Here is a 17,813-nt window from a genome sequence, read left to right on the forward strand (position 1 = left end):
GGCACGGCCTATCCAGCCCTCCAGACCCCTGCTTTCTCTGTCTCTCTTTATTTCTTTAAGCGCATGCTCTCTTCCAGGTTTTGGGACCCTCTTGCAGGTCGAGAGACCCCTGGCAGACGTGTCATCCCGGACCGGTCCCCAACAACATACAACTTTCATTATGGTTTTTAACTAAATTATTAGGTGAAAGAAAGAAAAAGAAAGAAAGAAAGAAAGAAAGAAAGAAAGAAAGAAAGAAAGAAAGAAAGAAAGAAAGAAAGAAAGAAAGAAAAGAAAAATTTATTCATCCTAGACTATATTCTGGTATATTAACATAATAGCAAGATAACTTTTTTATATTAATTCTTTTTTTTTTTTTTTGAGACGGAGTTTCGCTCTTGTTACCCAGGCTGGAGTGCAATGGCACGATCTCGGCTCACCGCAACCTCCGCCTCCTGGGTTCAGGCAATTCTCCTGCCTCAGCCTCCTGAGTAGCTGGGATTACAGGCACGCGCCACCATGCCCAGCTACTTTTTTGTATTTTTAGTAGAGACGGGGTTTCACCATGTTGACCAGGATGGTCTCGATCTCTCGACCTCGTGATCCACCCGCCTCGGCCTCCCAAAGTGCTGGGATTACAGGCTTGAGCCACCGCACCCAGCTATATTAATTCTTAATAAATATAATTGAAAATTTCTGAGAATAGAATTCTATAAAATGTCTCAAACTCTAACTCTATGTTCCCACAACACTTCTATAATATTAAAAATTATTGAGGACTCCAGACAGCACTTATTTCTCTGAATTATACCTATCGAGAGTTATATGTTAGATATTACATTTTTAATATTCATTTATTTACTTTAAAATAATTATAATAAAACTTCTGCACAGATAACATAGATGGAATTTTTTTAATAAACGCTAACTACATTTTCCAAAACAGAAAAAGAACTAGTTAGAAGAGTGTCACTGTTACACATTCTTACAAATCTTTTTAATGTGTAGAGGAACAGCAAGATCCCCATATTTGTTTCTGCATTCGATCTGTTGTGACATGTTGTCTTGGTTGAGCTGTATGAAGAGAATCCTCCAGCAGGTGTTTAGTTGGAAAGTTAAAGACAACATAAACCCCCTAAAAGGGGTCTTGAGGACCCCCAAAAGATCTCCACAATAATCTGAGAACTACTGATACATATGCTAAAGAACATTGTCACTTGGGTCAGTCATCATTTAGTCTTCTCCAAAAATACTTAAATATTTCAGAGATTCCATAAATTCTGCTTACATTCTCAGAGGACGAGAAGGAGGAGGAAAAGGAGAAAGAAGAGGAGGAGAAGGGGTAGTAGGAGGAGGGAAAGCACCAGGAAACTGAACAATTTTACGACTTGGGCATCTTGTTACTGTCATCTTTAAATATCAAAATTCCACATTTATAAAACTTAGAAGTAATTACGGAAATATAGCAATATAAGACCTTTGAGATTGTACCTTGGAAATTAACGGAATAAAATACCAATAACCAAAGAGGCTAAAGAATTATTCCAAAAAATGGCAAAAATATACTTATAAAAAGGCTCAGAGTTTTGAAGGAGAGACCCAGCTTAAATGTAAGCAGATCTTTCTTTTCATATATTGACATACAAATATCCCTAATACACACACACACACACACACACACACCCTGAGAAACATCATATATATTGTCCCATCTTTACTTGTATTTATACTTGGAAAACACTTCAGTCTGATAGTATAACCAAACTACACAATTATTATAGATTAGTAACATTTCCTATCATTTCAATTTTTTCAAGAATAACTTTAAATATAATGAAAATATATTTTATTCAGAATTCAGATCATTGACTCTCCTAAGAAAACTAATAGTGTATCAAATACAGTTTAAAATTTACAACACAAACCATGCAATTAATTCTCAAATATTTTATCTATACTACCCATGTTTAAAGGAAATTATAAGAACTTATTTAAATGTCAACTATTCAATAAGTCATTGTTAAAATTGTAACAAATAAGACAATTTATATGATTTCTACTTAACTTTCCAGATAGTATCATAGATAGTATCATAACCTTTTACTTGCAATATTTAATGAAAATTTTAAGAGCTCTATGCATAGAGATTACTGCATTCTTTGGCACAGAAGAAAATACATCATGTTTATGAATACATATAAGATCAGAACAAAAAATTAATTTAACAAGCAGTAAGTATTTCCTAAAACAGAAAGCCCATAGCACAATTCAAATTATTGAAGATTAAAATGCTTTAGAAATAAAAATCAAATTTAAAAATACAACTAATATTCTTATGATAAAATGAATCCATAATTTTAACAGCTTAAGGACAACTTCTATTACTTTTCAGCATAACACTATCCCTACAAAGAATTTTTTTAATGAGGTAAAAAGAAGCTAAATGAGAGTCAATCAGTTATAGACATCCCAGAAATCTAGAATGTTAACTCATGTATGGTTATGATAAGAAATGCTTCCAATAAATTGATAAAAGAAGAATTACTGATATTTGGCTCAGTAGACAGCTACAACAATGTATTTCTTCCTCAACTGTCCTCTGATTTATCTTTGCATTTACAAACACTTTCGAGCATGACAGAAGAAAGAAGTAATTACAGTTTCGTTCATAATTTTTTATTTAATGATTATTCACTTATTTAACTCCTATTTATTTAGTGCTAACTATGTGCCAAGCACTATATTAGCCACATGTACTTTGCCAAATACTAATACAAATGAGTGGTACATAAAAGAGTTTGTCAAAATCCTTAATGATGTAAAGCAAGAGGATGATGAGAAGTGAATAAACCTATCAGTTGCATGTCATTGAAAATAATATTGATACATTTAAAAACTATTCCTACAAATTACTGCATTGAGATATTGAACAGACTAATAAGTCTATGTAATAGACTTCACATTGTGTCTACCAAGAAGCTACGTCCATGGGATGCTTTAGAGGATGTTATTTACTATGAGCTGCAGCCCTCATTTTACAGCAGAATGCAATTAATTCTGGCTCTATGAAATCTTCTTCTAAAGCTTTTATTCCAATTTTGAGTGGGCATTTTGAAAAGGAGTTATTGAACTTCTATATTGAAGAAGTCTACAGAATATAGAAAGAATAACATGGTATAATATGCAGTCTCACATACAATGCCACACTGAGGAAGGCAAATCTGCAACCAAAAAGAAGTTTCCCAAATTCTTTCACATTTCCCAGTAGTAAAGGGGTTAATCATTGAAAGAAAGCATCCTTCTTACGTTGGTACGAGATAAAACATTTTTTAAAATATTGTTGCTATAATTATTAAATGATTCACAATTTTAATATGTTTTCAATTTTATAGGAATGTCATTAGTTTTACATATTTTTAGTTCCTTGTATTATAATCAAAAAGCATCTTCCACCACATTCCTTAACATAATTAGTTCATAAACCTCACAAGAAAAAGTCATAATGTATTAAGCATTCCCTATAAGAGTAATACTTTCTTTCTGAAAAACATGAAATGCTTACAAAACAGACTGTAAAACTTGTATGTGATACTAAATTCTAAACATGGATGTTGAAAATTTTTGGTCTACCCTCCAGTGAGATTAATCAGAGTTCTGAGAGAAGGTGTCACTTGATACAAGGTCATGCAAGAGTGACAATGATGTAGAGAATGACAATCCAAAAAAGAGTAAATATGACTACTTACCTTAAAGTGAAAGCTTGATGACAAATACACAGAAATGAAAATGACATGGCAGGTGACTGGACTGCACTGATAAGTATTTACATTTAAATGACTTTCCAAACTTCATATAAAAGCACTACTGCTAAACTATAGACTACACTAATGTTCAATTCTTACCAAAATTTCAGTATCTGTAGCCTGTTCTTGGGCCATCTGAATTGCTTTTGCCAGATCTTCTTCACCTTCTGGTATGCTAAAATTGTCATCTTGTATCTAGATCACAGAGAAAGAGAAGGATAGAAGAGTGAGCAGAAATATAAAATACTTCATTTCACTTCAGAAATAATTTTTCTTCACAAAGCAAAGGATCAAAGAAACACTTTATGTGAAACACCATGTCATTCTGAACAGCTATGAAAAATGAATAACAAACTGCTTTTTTCTGACTTCCTTGTAAATGTCAATAAATGTCACTTCTAATAAATTCAAAATTAGTTTGTGGGCAACTGCTTTTATCTATAATAGCAAATGTAATCTAACAATGCTGCTGAAAAAATAATAAGGCTATCTAGATATCACCATTCTCTCCCCATCTCAGGTATTCTTCACCATCACTTTTTCATAACTACTAGCAACTGCAAATCTCTGGTTTATTAAAAAATAAAACTCACTGAGCATTAAAATCTTGAAAGGACATGATGGATTGTAATTAATTTATTAATGACAGTTAAAACTTAACACATGCTTCTTATGTGCTGATCACTGGTTTAAGCCCTTTACATTTATTAACTTATCCAGAAACTTCATATGGTACATATTATCTCCATTTTACCAGTAATAAAAAGTCTGTCTCCAATGTCTGTCCCGTCTCTTGTTCACCCAGGCTTGCCAGGCTTATTTCCACACAGTTTCATTCACAGCCTCTGTCATCTACCAGTGACTTTATCCTCCAAGTGTCCAAAGCCATAATAGGTCTCATGGGAACAATGAATTAAAGGACAGCTTTGAGATAGGAACCACATTAGACAGAAGTACAGTTAAGCCAGAAGGATGCATAAGGCCTGATCTCCAACTGGGTACTTGGAGCTCCAACTGGGTAGTTGGAATCTAGGTATCCTTGCCAAGTGGTCTGAATGACAGGAAATGCCTCCTGAACAGAGATGACAGTTTATGGTAGTAATCTATAAGGCAGGCAATAAGGAGCTAAACCTAAAGGACAATTAACAGGAAAACCAAAAGAATCAGATGTATTATCCAATTTAAATGTTTAAATAGAATTTTCACATCTCATTCTTAATCAGCTAAATTCAGGTGAAAAACCATCTCTTAAGAAAAGAGAAATGGTTCTTACATGTTTCAGAAAATAAACATTTCATGAGAATGACTGCACTAAGTTTACAGAATAAAAACCTAAATTAACATATTACCTCTTCATATTCATAGTCATCTTCAGATGTTTCAGTTATGGTGACCTCTGAATATCTTGTCAAGTTTTCATCTCAAAAAATATAGAATAAAATTATTATAAAAAAAATTGATTTGACCTTCAAATATTGTATTGGATTCAACTGTCTCCCCAGGAAGTTGGAAAATATATATAATTTTAAAAAATGCATCTTCCCCATACAGCCTACAAATCTAGATATTTTAAAATAAAACACTTTGTTATTTTTCACAACTTAAATCCATGAAAAACTATATTTCTATCGTCTGTTTGACTATTTACCATCTATCTAATGATTTCCAACTTGATTCTATAAAGGCTTATGAAAATATACATAGTAGCATGAATTAGAAAGAGACAACAAAAAATGGTAAATTTTTCAAATTCATCTTAAACCACAATGAATTGTTCAGAGCTCCTGAGTTAACTCTTCACAGTGCATGAATAAAGTGTAACTTTATTTGGTTTAAAGTATTGTGAATTAACAAAACAAATGCATATCAATATATAAGTAAAAATCACATATCAATGTTTATATCAATAAAATTTAGTTAAATTTTACTTTTCCATACATCTCTATTTTTAAATTATCTTTATAGGAAAGATAACTTAATTTTTAAGCAAATATAAAGTATATAGCTATCAAAATTCAAAATTTCATAAATAGGGAAGAAATTAAATATCAATGGAAATGATTCTAACAAAAAATAATTCTAAGAGAATTGCTTTAAGACTTTCAAAAATTATAAGTTACTCTAATTACAGAAGAACTTCAAGACAATATTTTATGCTAACTCACAGCACACACCAGCAATGCTTCTTGTTGTTGTTGCTGTTGTTGTTAGGTTTACACTTTTTTCAACTACACTGACTTGGTTATACCAAGTTTAAAATGTATGAATTAAACACAGTAATGGTTATGAAAATCAAAGATAAGATTAGCCTATTCTTCATTTTGCTGCTGATCATAAAATGTCCCTGGTTGGGCCAAGCGCAGTGGCTTACGCCTATAATCCCAGCACTTTGGGAGGCCAAGGCAGGACGATCAAGAGGTCAGGAGATCGAGATCATCCTGGCCAACATGGTGAAACCGTCTCTACTAAAATTATCAAAAAAAAAAAAAAAAAAATAGCGGGGCATGGTGGTACATGCCTGCAGTCCCAACTACTTGGGAGGCTGAGGCAGGAGAATTGCTTGAACCCAGGAAGCAGAGGTTGCAGTGAGCCAAGACTGTGCCATTACACTCCAGCCTGGGCAACAGAGCAAGAGTCTATCTCAAAAAAATAAAAAAATAACATGTCTCTGGTATTATGCTTACCAAGAGTTAGTTAGCTGAAATGGTATATAACAACTTCTATTGTTTGTAAAAAAAAAAAAAAAAGAATAGGTAACACTTACAGACTATTTAATAGGAACCAGAAACTGTTCTAAGGGTTTTCTGTGTATTAACTAATTTCAACCTCATCCTGTCTATGAGGCTGGAACTACAACTCCATTTTACAAATCAAGAATCAGAGGCACCAAGTTTCTACAGCTAAGACCAAATAGAGTTGGGAATCAGCCCAGACATTTAGGTTTCACCGTGTTATTGTCTCTCCATGTTCTGTATGGGTTTTCTGTGCTATATAAATAAATATTTGCCAATTATTTTCCACAGAGATCTAAACCTATAAACGTATTATCGCTACTCAGTTCCAACACAAGTAATTATTCTTCGCTGTATTTCTTATCCCTAACCCTAGAAGGTGACACTTAAGCACTACTCTATTATGGACAATCCTCATATATCAGGTCTCTGTCAAAAGGTCAGTATTTTGTTGCCAAACATGAGTAAGTGCCTCTCCTAATAACACAGTGAAAAGTAATTAGGCTCAAAAATAGCTAGTTAAATAATTAAACAACAACCACATAAAAATAGTTGCATACTTGCAGTCTATTCCATAACTTTAAATCACCTATATGAAAGACTACAAAGAGTAAAATACTTCCTTTATCATCTACTACTGCAGAACAATTTCTAATAGTATTTACCTCACTCTCTAATTCCTTGCCATCAGCTTCTTTAAAGACCATAAAGCTTCTACTAGCAATCTGTTTAGGGTATTTTATCTTTCACTAACAAACTATTTCCAACATCTCCCTAATCCCCAGTTCCAAAGCCATTCTGTTACTTCTTATTTAACATCTCACTCCAGATATTCATCCTGAAGGTTATGCTAAGTGAAATGTTAGATACAGACAAATACTGCATAATCTCACTTATCTGTGAAATCTAAAATAAAGTCCAACTCCACCAAAACAGACATTAGAAGGGGAGTTACCCATGAATAGAGGGTAGGGAGAATGGGGGGATGTTGGTCAACATTGCACAAACGTTCAAAGAATTTATGGAGACCTAATGTATAGCACAGTAACTGTGGCTAATAATAATGTAGCGTGTATTTGAAACTTGTAAAGAGAGATCTTAAATATTCTTACCACAAGTAATATAAAAATGGAAAGATAACTACATGAGGTAAATATGTTAATTAGCTTGGGTGTGGTAATTATTTCACGATGCATATGTAAATAAAAATATGTTGTATACCTTGAATATATGTAATTTTATCAATTACATCTCAATGATGAAAAAAGGAACAATAAGCATTTATGATATTGTAATTTCTCTGGGTCAAGAGCTCAATGGTGGTTTAGCTGGTGGAATTTGACTTGGAGGGGGGTCTCTCACGTTGTCACAGTCAAAATGACAGTAGGATTAGGGTCATCTAAAGGCTGAGATGAGGCAGCAGGATCCATTTCTATGGCAGCTCACTGACACTGTACTAGTTTGCCTGAAGACCTCAGTTCCTCCCATGTGGGTCTCTCCACAGACTGCCTTAGCATCCTCAAGATATGGTTGCTAACTACCCCCAGAAGAAGCAATACAAGAGAACAATGCCACAATAGCTTTTCTGACCAAACATCAGAAGCCACACATCATTTCTTCAATATCTTACTGGTTACATGGGTCACCCTATTCAATGTGTGAGGATTACATAAGAGCATGACTATTAGGAGGTGGGGCTCACTGGGCATGTATTAGTTCATTCTCATGCTGTTATAAGGAAATACCCAAGACTGGATAATTTATAAAGAAAAGAGGTTTAATTGGCTCATAGTTCTGCATGGTTGGGGAGACATCAGGAAACTCACAATCATGGCAGAAGGCACCTCTTCACCAGGCACCGTGAGAGAGAATGAGTGAAAGCAGGAGAAATGCCAGACACTTATAAAACCATCAGTTCTCATTAGACTCACTCATTATCACAAGAGCAGCATGGGAAAAACCGGCCCCATGACCCAATTACCTCTACCTGGTCCTGCCCTTGACACATGGGGATTATTATAATTCAACGTGAGAACTGGGTGGAGACACAGAGCCAAACCATAACAGGTGTCATTTTATTTAAAGACTATCTTCCTTCCATACTATAAGAGTGTTAAAAGAGTTAATATATGTAAAGCATTTAGATAAGTACCTGGCTTATAGTAAATGTTATAAGTGTTTGTTGTCATTTCTTTCCTCACTCTGCAAAGTGATGACTATCTATGAAAAAAATCTCTTAAATTTCTCATGCCTCTGTTCCCCCATATGTTAAAATAAACAAAAGACAATTCTAAATTTCTCTCCAGTTATAGATTTATATCTTTCTCATAGTTTTATATAATGAGATAAAACTTCCTAAAGTTCAGCTAGAGGAAGTCAGCCTCTTTTCTATGAAAAAAACATGACCCCTTCTGAGAGACAGCTACTAGAAAGTCATTTTGTAAGCAGTCACTTGTATGTCTCCAGAAAAGCAATGCCATCCTTCCCCATGTTCATACCATAATAATTTCAACAAGAAGTAAATGCTCTAAGATCTTCAGGATAGACTTGAAAGTTGTAAATAAGCCAACCACTGATAAGATTATATGAGGAAGAGATGTCACATGGAGATATAGAGTAGAAAAAAAGTGATTTGTCCTCAAAGCATAGAAAATATCAAACAGTACTTGTATACTGCTACCCAGCAAATATTCTAGACAATGGCTTTTTATCACCAAAATGTGTTACTTTCCAACAATCAAAAAAGATTAAGGGAAAACACAACTACCATTTTATAAAACTTAAAAGTATTTTCACATGAACCAAAACTATATTTATTCTAGTAACACCAAAGAGGGGTCTAACAGCACAGATATAGTCATCTCTAAATTGAAAATAAAGAAACTGAATCAGACCTTAAAAGATTTGCCCAAGATCACGTAGCTATGAATGGCAAAGATAAATTCCTGAGATACAAATGCCATGAATTTGCCACTACATCATACTGTTTCTACAGTAACACAATAGGATGTGTTTTTTTAACCAATATCTTAGGTAATGAACTCACCTATTTTTTCCCAAAACTCTCAAGTGTTACATTAATAAAAGGTAAATTAAATCACATAGATAGCTCAATTTGAAGATCCACAGAGGAAAGAGAAGCAGAAAAGAGCTATAGGCTACAGACTCAAAACGAAATCTAACCAAGGGCAAGAGATTGATGAGACAATACATCAGGTAGTGGACAAACGCTCAAACTAGGAAGATACATACTTTGATTGGATTTTATGTATCCATGATATAATTTATATTTAAAAATGCCCAGAAGTAACTCAGTTTAAATTGTGCAATGTTATTAAAGACATTAAGATACTTTGACACTTAGGTTTGCATGCATCTTTTTACCTGGATAGCTAGCTGGCAACATAGACAGGTGTACAAACTGATCCTAAAGTGATTCTGTAGCAGTTTGCAAATATACACACTATACAAAATATAACAATTAATGTTGATATTGGAGGAGAAAAGGAAATAGTATTATAGAAATAAGATAAGGATTAAGATGCAGCACATACCATAGGTTTCATAAGATTGGTTAAAAATAACCCCCAGATTTTACTCTCAGCTTCCCAGCAAACAGGGTAAAAAGTGACATGGAATCAGATGCTAATTCTGTATTAACCCAATGAAAACTGAGTTTCTCAACAGATATCCAGGAACATCTTGTTCCAAAGCCAGAGAGAAATGACATTCTTGGGTTCTCATAAAAACAACAGTGCATTGTAGATGTATCAATCCCCTTGGTCCTTGGGACAGCCAAAAAGGCAGAGTGAAGTAGGATGTGATGGAGTATTATATGTGAAAAACTTTGGAAAGCATTGCTTTGGATAGCAATCTTGCCAGAGTAGAAAAGGTTAATTCATCAAGAAAGAGAAAATGCTTTACCGTCTGGTTCTGCTTTCACTGAGCAACTTTCTCAACTGTAATTTAATCTCTTAGGTGATCCTACTCTCCAGGAAACATCCATACAATTAAGCTAATCACAGTTTTCATGCAAAGTTATTTTTCCACTGAAATAATAAGCTAGCATTCTTGCTTAAAACCAGTTTCTTAATGTCAGGCTGCTTTTAAGCCTTTAAAAAAAACCCTTCCCTCCAGCTCCCTAGTATTCCTTCAAAGAACACTGTTGAATTTCAGTTCCAAAATTCTTCTGCCCCATCTGTTCCCCTTACATCTGGTTCTTACATATCTGTATACTTGGCCTTGACTTGACACTTAATACTGTGCATGGTTTTCCACACTGTTCTTGCCTAGGATAGTGTCCATGGCTCCCCTTTTCTCCCCACGCTGAAGCCACAGCCCACAGCACCATCCAACGCCAGGCCAGGTACTGTATCCCTAGTCATAAACTAGATACAGACTGAGGCTCCCATTCCTCCCAAATTTCCATTTGCTCTGAAAGGAATTTAGTAGCACTTGTGAGTTTCACAGTATGAATTAGTTCCCTGGTATTTGGTCACCATGGGTGAACTATCTCATAGTTTCTGCATGAGCAGAGCCTGCACCAGATCCTGATATTGTAGATATTATCAGAAAATGGGAAAATGTAACACCCACACCGAAACTGCCAGGGAGCCCTAAGCCCATCACAGTACTACAGACGACACAACTGCCAGAAGCCTAAGGGAGACAGTTTTGGTTGGCCTAATGGTGCGGCACTTGAGGTGCCAATTGGTACAAGGGGGAGACAAATAACATTCTGCAAATGGACCAAAGCCAGAAACCAACGAACAATTTTTAGATACGAGCAGCATACAAAGTACCTTACACATTGCTCTCTTCCAGTGCTGCATTTGTAGGCAGGGGTTTACTGCCAGCAGCAGCAGCATCTTTATAAAGAACTGGAGTGAAACATACAGCTAATTATATTTTACATGATTGCCCAAAGCTACTATAGACAGAAATCATTTTGTAATCCTTGCCACCACTGCAGAGCCAATGTGCAACGGACAATCTAAAATCTCGCATGGATCTTCCACGATCAACATTTTACTTATTACATTGAAATAAAAATACTGTAAATAGCAAACTTCATAGTCTTGTTCCCTTAGGAAGGCCAATTTAAATAAATTAGCTGAGTAATGTAGACAAAAAATGGAAGGTATCTGGCATGCTTATGTTCACATTCCCTTTTGCCAATTTTTAACCACACAGTCTTCATGAGGACTCAGAATTCTTATTAATATCTTATACCAGGGAGCTGCTATCAATTCAATAGAATTGGCAAGAGTGGAAATGTATTGGCCACCCCTGTCCTAGGCAGCTAATATGTATCATCTACCTCCAAAACTGGAAAATAACTTTTGTTCAGCATATAACAGTCAGTGCTAATGGCAGCTGGTGGTGTTGTCTTTTCCAACTTCTAGGCCGGGAGATTCAAAGATACAGTCTCTATATGTGATATCTCTATCTGAAAATGTAAAGGCTAGAAGTTAAGATATTTATCTACAGACTTCCTACTTTAATTATAGTCCTTGGACCAGCAACACCAGCAGCATCAGGAAACTTCTTAGCAATGCAGAAGCTCAGCCCCCTTCCCAGACTTACTTGAATTGGAATCTTCACTTAAAGATCCACAGGTGAGTCATACACATCTTAATTTTTGACTACACTAAAGGACACAGAACAAAACACATTTTTATCTCTCCAGATAGCCTATGACTTTCACACAGGTAAAAATCAACACTGTGGATTTAGCAACATAGGTCTTGGTCTATGTATATGCAAATTGTCTATCCTTTTTATTTGAATATACATAGGGTATGTATATTCTAATATCTAAGAACCCATGCACAAATTAAGTTCCAATAAGAAATACACTATTAGAGTTCATAATAATTATTAAGAATTTTACAAATGTCTTTTCACTTAATACTACAAACATTTCACAGAAGTACCATGTTATAACAGAAGAAAACATGGCTAACACATGTATCTAAGGGAATGTTAGTTTTAAAAAGAGAGAAAAGAGAAAAAAATCTATGCATCCACATCTCTATTTTTACTTACTCAACTACAATGTTTAGTTTTTTAAATTAAAAAAAAAAGTTAAAAACCATACAATAAATTCAAAAAAAGGAAAACTTCAATTTTAACTAAAGTTATCAGTGAACATCACTATTGCAGTGAAAGGCTAGATGGAAATGTTACTTAAGGAGACAGCAGCCTGGTATAGTGGCTCATGTCTGTAATCTCAGCACTTTCGGAGACTAAGGCGGTAGGATCCCTTGAGCATTGGAGTTTGAGATCAATCTGCGAAACAGAGTGAGACCCCCATCTCTACAAAAAAAATAATAATAATAATACAAAAGCTAGCTGGGCATACAGCCGCAAACCTGTAGACTGAGCTACTCAGGAGGCTGATGTGGGAAGATCCTCAAGCCTAGGAGCTTGAAGCTGCAGTGAGTGATCATCATACCACTGTACTCCCGCCTTGATAGCAGAGCGAGACCTCATCTATAAAAAATAATAATTATTATTATTATTATTACTATTAGATGGAGTCTCGCTGTCACCAGGCTGAAGTGCAGTGGTTTCATCTCGGCTCACTACAATCTCTGCTTCTCAGGTTCAAGTGATTCTTCTGCTTCAGCCTCCCAAGTAGCTGGAATTACAGGTACACACTGCTACACCCAGCTAATGTTTTTATTTTTAGTAGATATGCGGTTTCACCATGTTGGCCAGGATGGTCTCGCTCTCTTGACCTCATGATCCACCTGCCTTGGCCTCCCAAGTTCTGAGATTACAGGTATGAGCCAGTGCACCCAGCCATAATTAACAATTTTTTTTAAAGACAACATGAATCTTAGACAAGGGCATCAGTCTAGTGTGATACTCATATTTCAGGATCTAGAGTCCTTAATTCTGAAGTTTCAGAAAGAAATGACTTTGGGACTCCATCCAGAGCTGATTAGCTTCACAGAACTGGCTCAAACTTACTCAACTCTCTGAAATTGTTGCTGGGGGTAAAGAAGACCTATTGATTGGCCAATAAACTTATACCCGCCATCTAAAAAGCCAAATCCTTAGTATTAGAATGCCTACAGAGAGGAAATAATCAAAAGCTAGAGGAGCCAGGTGTCCATGTAAAGGAAGGTATGTAACAAAAACAATACCTGGAAGGCTCCACTTTCCTAGGGTCTATGTATTCCATTACTCATCCTTGAACAAAGTCTCTTTAGACAAATAACAAAATCAATTAACCTTTAACTTTCCTAGTACAAATTCATTCTGGCCTTCAATTGTAACTGGGCAGTCCTAAATGTCCACAGTCACAAATTAATAGGTAGCCCCTCCCCACTACAACAATTGAAAACCTCACCCAAATTGTATTGATTTCTAATAACAGATTTATTCACAAAAGACAACCAATCTTCTTTCTAAGTTCTGGAGATACCTACTCGAGCCTTTACATATAACATAGCTAAAATCTCGCCTTGTATTTTATAATGCTGCAAATATTTTTCTAATGATGAGTTCTAGAGAGGATTCATGTACTCCATAACACAATTGCTTAGTGTTCTGACAACACCTAAGAAAAGAACAATGTCATGTATGTTTGTATCTCACCTTGTTGACGTTTAAAACATAAAAGCAAAGATATTGTGAGGTTACTTAGAAGAGATATAGGTGGCACTGTTATAGCTAGGCGATTACAGAAAAGGAAGGGGTGTTGCAGAGGTAAGAATTCTTTTTCCTGAACACAGTGTCTAAACCATTATAAAGGACATGGTACCTTTATTAATGCCCCCACCCACCCACCCAAGGTGAATCCTGGCTGTTTCTGGTAGAGACATTAGTAATGTAGTGTGGATTTATAGTGTGGATGTGTACTGAGCCCGAGTTAGGACAGGTTAATCCATATTCTTCACATTTGAGTGTTTAAAAGCAGAAAAATGAGAGATTTCCTAAAGAATTCAACTTCTTTCAAACTCTTGCTCGATATTGCTAGCTCATTGTCTAATATACTAGGAGCATCTGTTCAGTCATAAATAAGGGCAAGTCCAGGACAAATGTAGATTAGAAGTGACTGAGTATATGTCTGAAGCAGAGGACATCAGATTTCTGATTCATTTGTGCATCTTATAACTTTTATTTACCCACCACGGTAGCGCAATTTAATTACCCAAAAGTAAAGACTGTAAACCAAATGAAGTCTCACTTTGGCAACTATCATAATTGCCTTAAGAAACAATGTCAAATAACATTACACAAGCAACTCTTAATTACCCATGTGAAGAGAGCCCAGGGATACAGGAATAACTGGTATTCACAAGTAATTCTCAAATTTAATTTCAACTAAGTGTTGAAATGACTAAACTTCTTCCCTCAGCTTGGTATATAGCAAAATTGATTGGTTAAATGTTTTAACTGTGTATCTCCTGATTACTCTTTCGTTAAAATACAAAATAGTAGTCAATCAAAGAAGAAAAGCAAATGGGTTTGATAATTCACAAAATGGATAGTAAAATACTAAAAAGTTTCAGTTGTTTATATGTGTTAAAGTTCAAATAAGTGTGATTATTTGAAGAAGTCTTTCTAAGACAGGTTTGCAAACTGCTACATCTTGGCAGGTGTGACTCAGTGATCTCCCTGTAAATTAAGTAAACCTGATTTTCATTGCTGCTGAAAGTTGTGTTATGTTAGACTATTTCACAAAGATATTTGCAAAAAGTTACTTCATTGTGTCAATGTCATGTTAACAATTAAACTGTTTCCATGGAAATCATTTTAATGCAAACCAAATGACAAGATGCCTGGTTACCATTCAGTAGCAAGGACACTGGATATAGATAAGCTTCCAAAGAATTGTGAAAAATCGTTGTTTAACCTAAAGAGGAATATTACTAGAAAAGATAGGCTGTTAGATCTATGAAAACAGTATAAAACCTCATTTACTACACTAAAGCACCCATATATTTCTTACAAATTGATTTCAAGTGATTCGAATTTCTATTCCTGTAAAAGTCATTTTTGCACCCAATAAAATACTACCTATTTTCTTTAATCTTTCAACTAAATTCTTCAAAGCTCTCTGTAGTGTGGATGTGTACTGAGCCTGAGTTAGGACAGGTTAATCGGCTTGTCAAAGCTCACAAAATGAATCATTGCTGGATTTCGGAAATCTTGAATTAAAGCTGGGTAGGATTATAGTTGATCAAAAAAATAAGATTAGGCAGATTTTGGAGTTTCCTTGAACAGATAATCATCTCTTTCTTACCTGCCTGAATAAAGAAGTTAGACATCTTTTTCTCAGGAACTCTCCCGGTCTCCCTAGTAGGGATTAATCTATATAAATAGAGGAAGGGAGTTCCAAAGCCTTACACAAGAAATAGTGGACCTAGTTATCCACAACATGGCTATTCAATTTTTCTGGGACTTCCGACAAAAATCGCTCATCACTATCTGCTTTCTTCCTAACATCTCCGAGCTTTGTACCTCACCAGATCATTATTTACTTGCTCAAGAAGAAGAAAAAACAAACAAACAAAACCACAGCAACTATTCTATTATTATTAATTAGGCAAACTTGAAACTACCCAGGAAGATGATGCTATCGAAACTAGGCATCTAAATACTAACTGGACCATCGAACAGGACCATGGGTTGGGTATTCTGAGCTTCAGCTCCTCAAAGTCCAGTGGCAGAGGTCTTTCCCTAGTCTCTTAACACTCCCCGGTTTAATTTGTTGCGACGGCTTTCTGAAAGATTGAGGGCTTATTTCGAAAAGCCATTATCTGAAAGGAGGGTGGAAGCAATTTTTTTCTGCTGTCTTAACATAAAAAGCAAGCCTCCATCCAAAATGTGAGTGGTTACTAAGTAGGAGGCCTTGGAAGGTCTCCCAACTCTTCTAACAGCAGGTACAGGACACTCTGCACTAAGGGCGAGAATTCGGCGAGTGGCTCTCGGGGACACCGTGGTGGCAAAGACCTTGACGTCCGACACAGGCTCGTCCAGCACGGCGGAGCCAAGCCTCAACAGGCGCCCTCGGTGGCAAGTCCTCGCCTTCCTCCCAACGCCCTCCGCCCGCCAGCGCAGCGGGCCGTGCCTCCGCGCGAAGGATACGCTCCAGGTAGTAGGCGCCCTCGGCGGCCACCGCATCCGCCGTGTCCCTGGCGTCCCCGGTTGCCGTCAAACCCATGCCCAACGCCTCTTCCAGGACTCTCAGAGTGGAGTTGGGCATCCCTCGCTGAGCAGCCATCTCTGGCGCTCCGGTCCGCCGCGACCCGCAGGCCCACAGCGGTTGCTAAGGGCAACAGCGAAAACGCTGCCCGACGGCGCCAGGCAGCTCTCGCGAGATTCCGAAATCCCTCACCCCCACCCCGCGGACCAGCCCCGGGCGCGGAAAGGTTGCCGGGAATCCAAGGAGGTGGCGCTGTCCCGCGCCTCCTGGTTACCGTGGCAACGTTGTTGCCTGGTTAACGCGAGAGCTGGGGCGCAGAGCTCAGAGCGGACAAAATGCAAGAAACAACTGGCTTGCAATGCCCCTTCCCATCCGGGCTGCTCGGTTTTCTTTCGCTTTCACCCTATCATTTCTTTCACACTTGATTGTCGTCCTTGAATTCCCTTTATTTCGATTCTTTTGCCCATGAGCAGTCCTCTAATTTCAGATGTTTGTGGATTCCCAAGTGTTTCCAGTGAAAACTACTAGAAAGGGGGAAGTTATTTTGAATTACTGTAATAAACTAAGTTATATTTATTTTAAAAAAAAAAAAAAAAAAGAAGTAGGGGACGTTCTAAACACTTCATTTTTTTTTTTTTCTTTAATGAGAAAATAAGTCCTAAAAATCATAATTGAGAGACTGACCCAGGGGAGCTACCGGACGCTCTTCAGACACTTAGCAATAAAGAACTTGGTGTTCAGCTTTGTCAGTCCCGTTCCTGTGATCTTTAATGCATTTATCTGGACACGTGTTTTGGTTCCGTATACTGAGACTTGGAATAGTATTTGTAGCATTGATTCTCACCAAGGTAAAAACAGTTGCATAAAAATTATGAGCTACAAATTTGGTCCTAACAAATGTATATAGTTGACACTTGCCCGATCATGTGTAGTCCATTGCTATGAGAGGATCTTCCTAAGGTTATATTGCATATGTATCAAAAACAAATTCAAGGCCCCTTTCCTTGCAAAATTTTTTTTTTTTTTTTCATTTTTATTTTAGGTTCAGGGATACATGTGCAGGTAAACTCGTGTGGCAGAGTTTGGTGTACAGCTCATTTTGTCAACCAAGTACTAAGTGTAGTACCCAATAGTTAT

The 17,813-nt window shown here is 36.4% G+C and overlaps 1 protein-coding gene across 1 annotated transcript in view; it reads right to left on the reverse strand.

Moving 5' to 3' along the window:
• LOC141584546 (sperm-associated antigen 16 protein-like) overlaps positions 1-16,832 on the reverse strand; it is a 42,077-nt gene extending 25,245 nt beyond the window's left edge. The window contains exons 1-3 of the mRNA XM_074399067.1: positions 16,619-16,832; positions 5,132-5,178; positions 3,882-3,977 (exon numbers count right to left, since the gene is read on the reverse strand). Coding sequence (XP_074255168.1) covers positions 3,882-3,977; positions 5,132-5,178; positions 16,619-16,754 — 279 coding nt within the window. The 5' untranslated portion in view covers positions 16,755-16,832. The remainder of the gene's footprint in view (positions 1-3,881; positions 3,978-5,131; positions 5,179-16,618) is intronic.
• Between the last annotated feature and the right edge of the window lie 981 nt (positions 16,833-17,813).

Source organism: Saimiri boliviensis, chromosome 5, assembly GCF_048565385.1.
Source record: "Saimiri boliviensis isolate mSaiBol1 chromosome 5, mSaiBol1.pri, whole genome shotgun sequence".
Lineage (NCBI taxonomy): Eukaryota > Metazoa > Chordata > Mammalia > Primates > Cebidae > Saimiri > Saimiri boliviensis.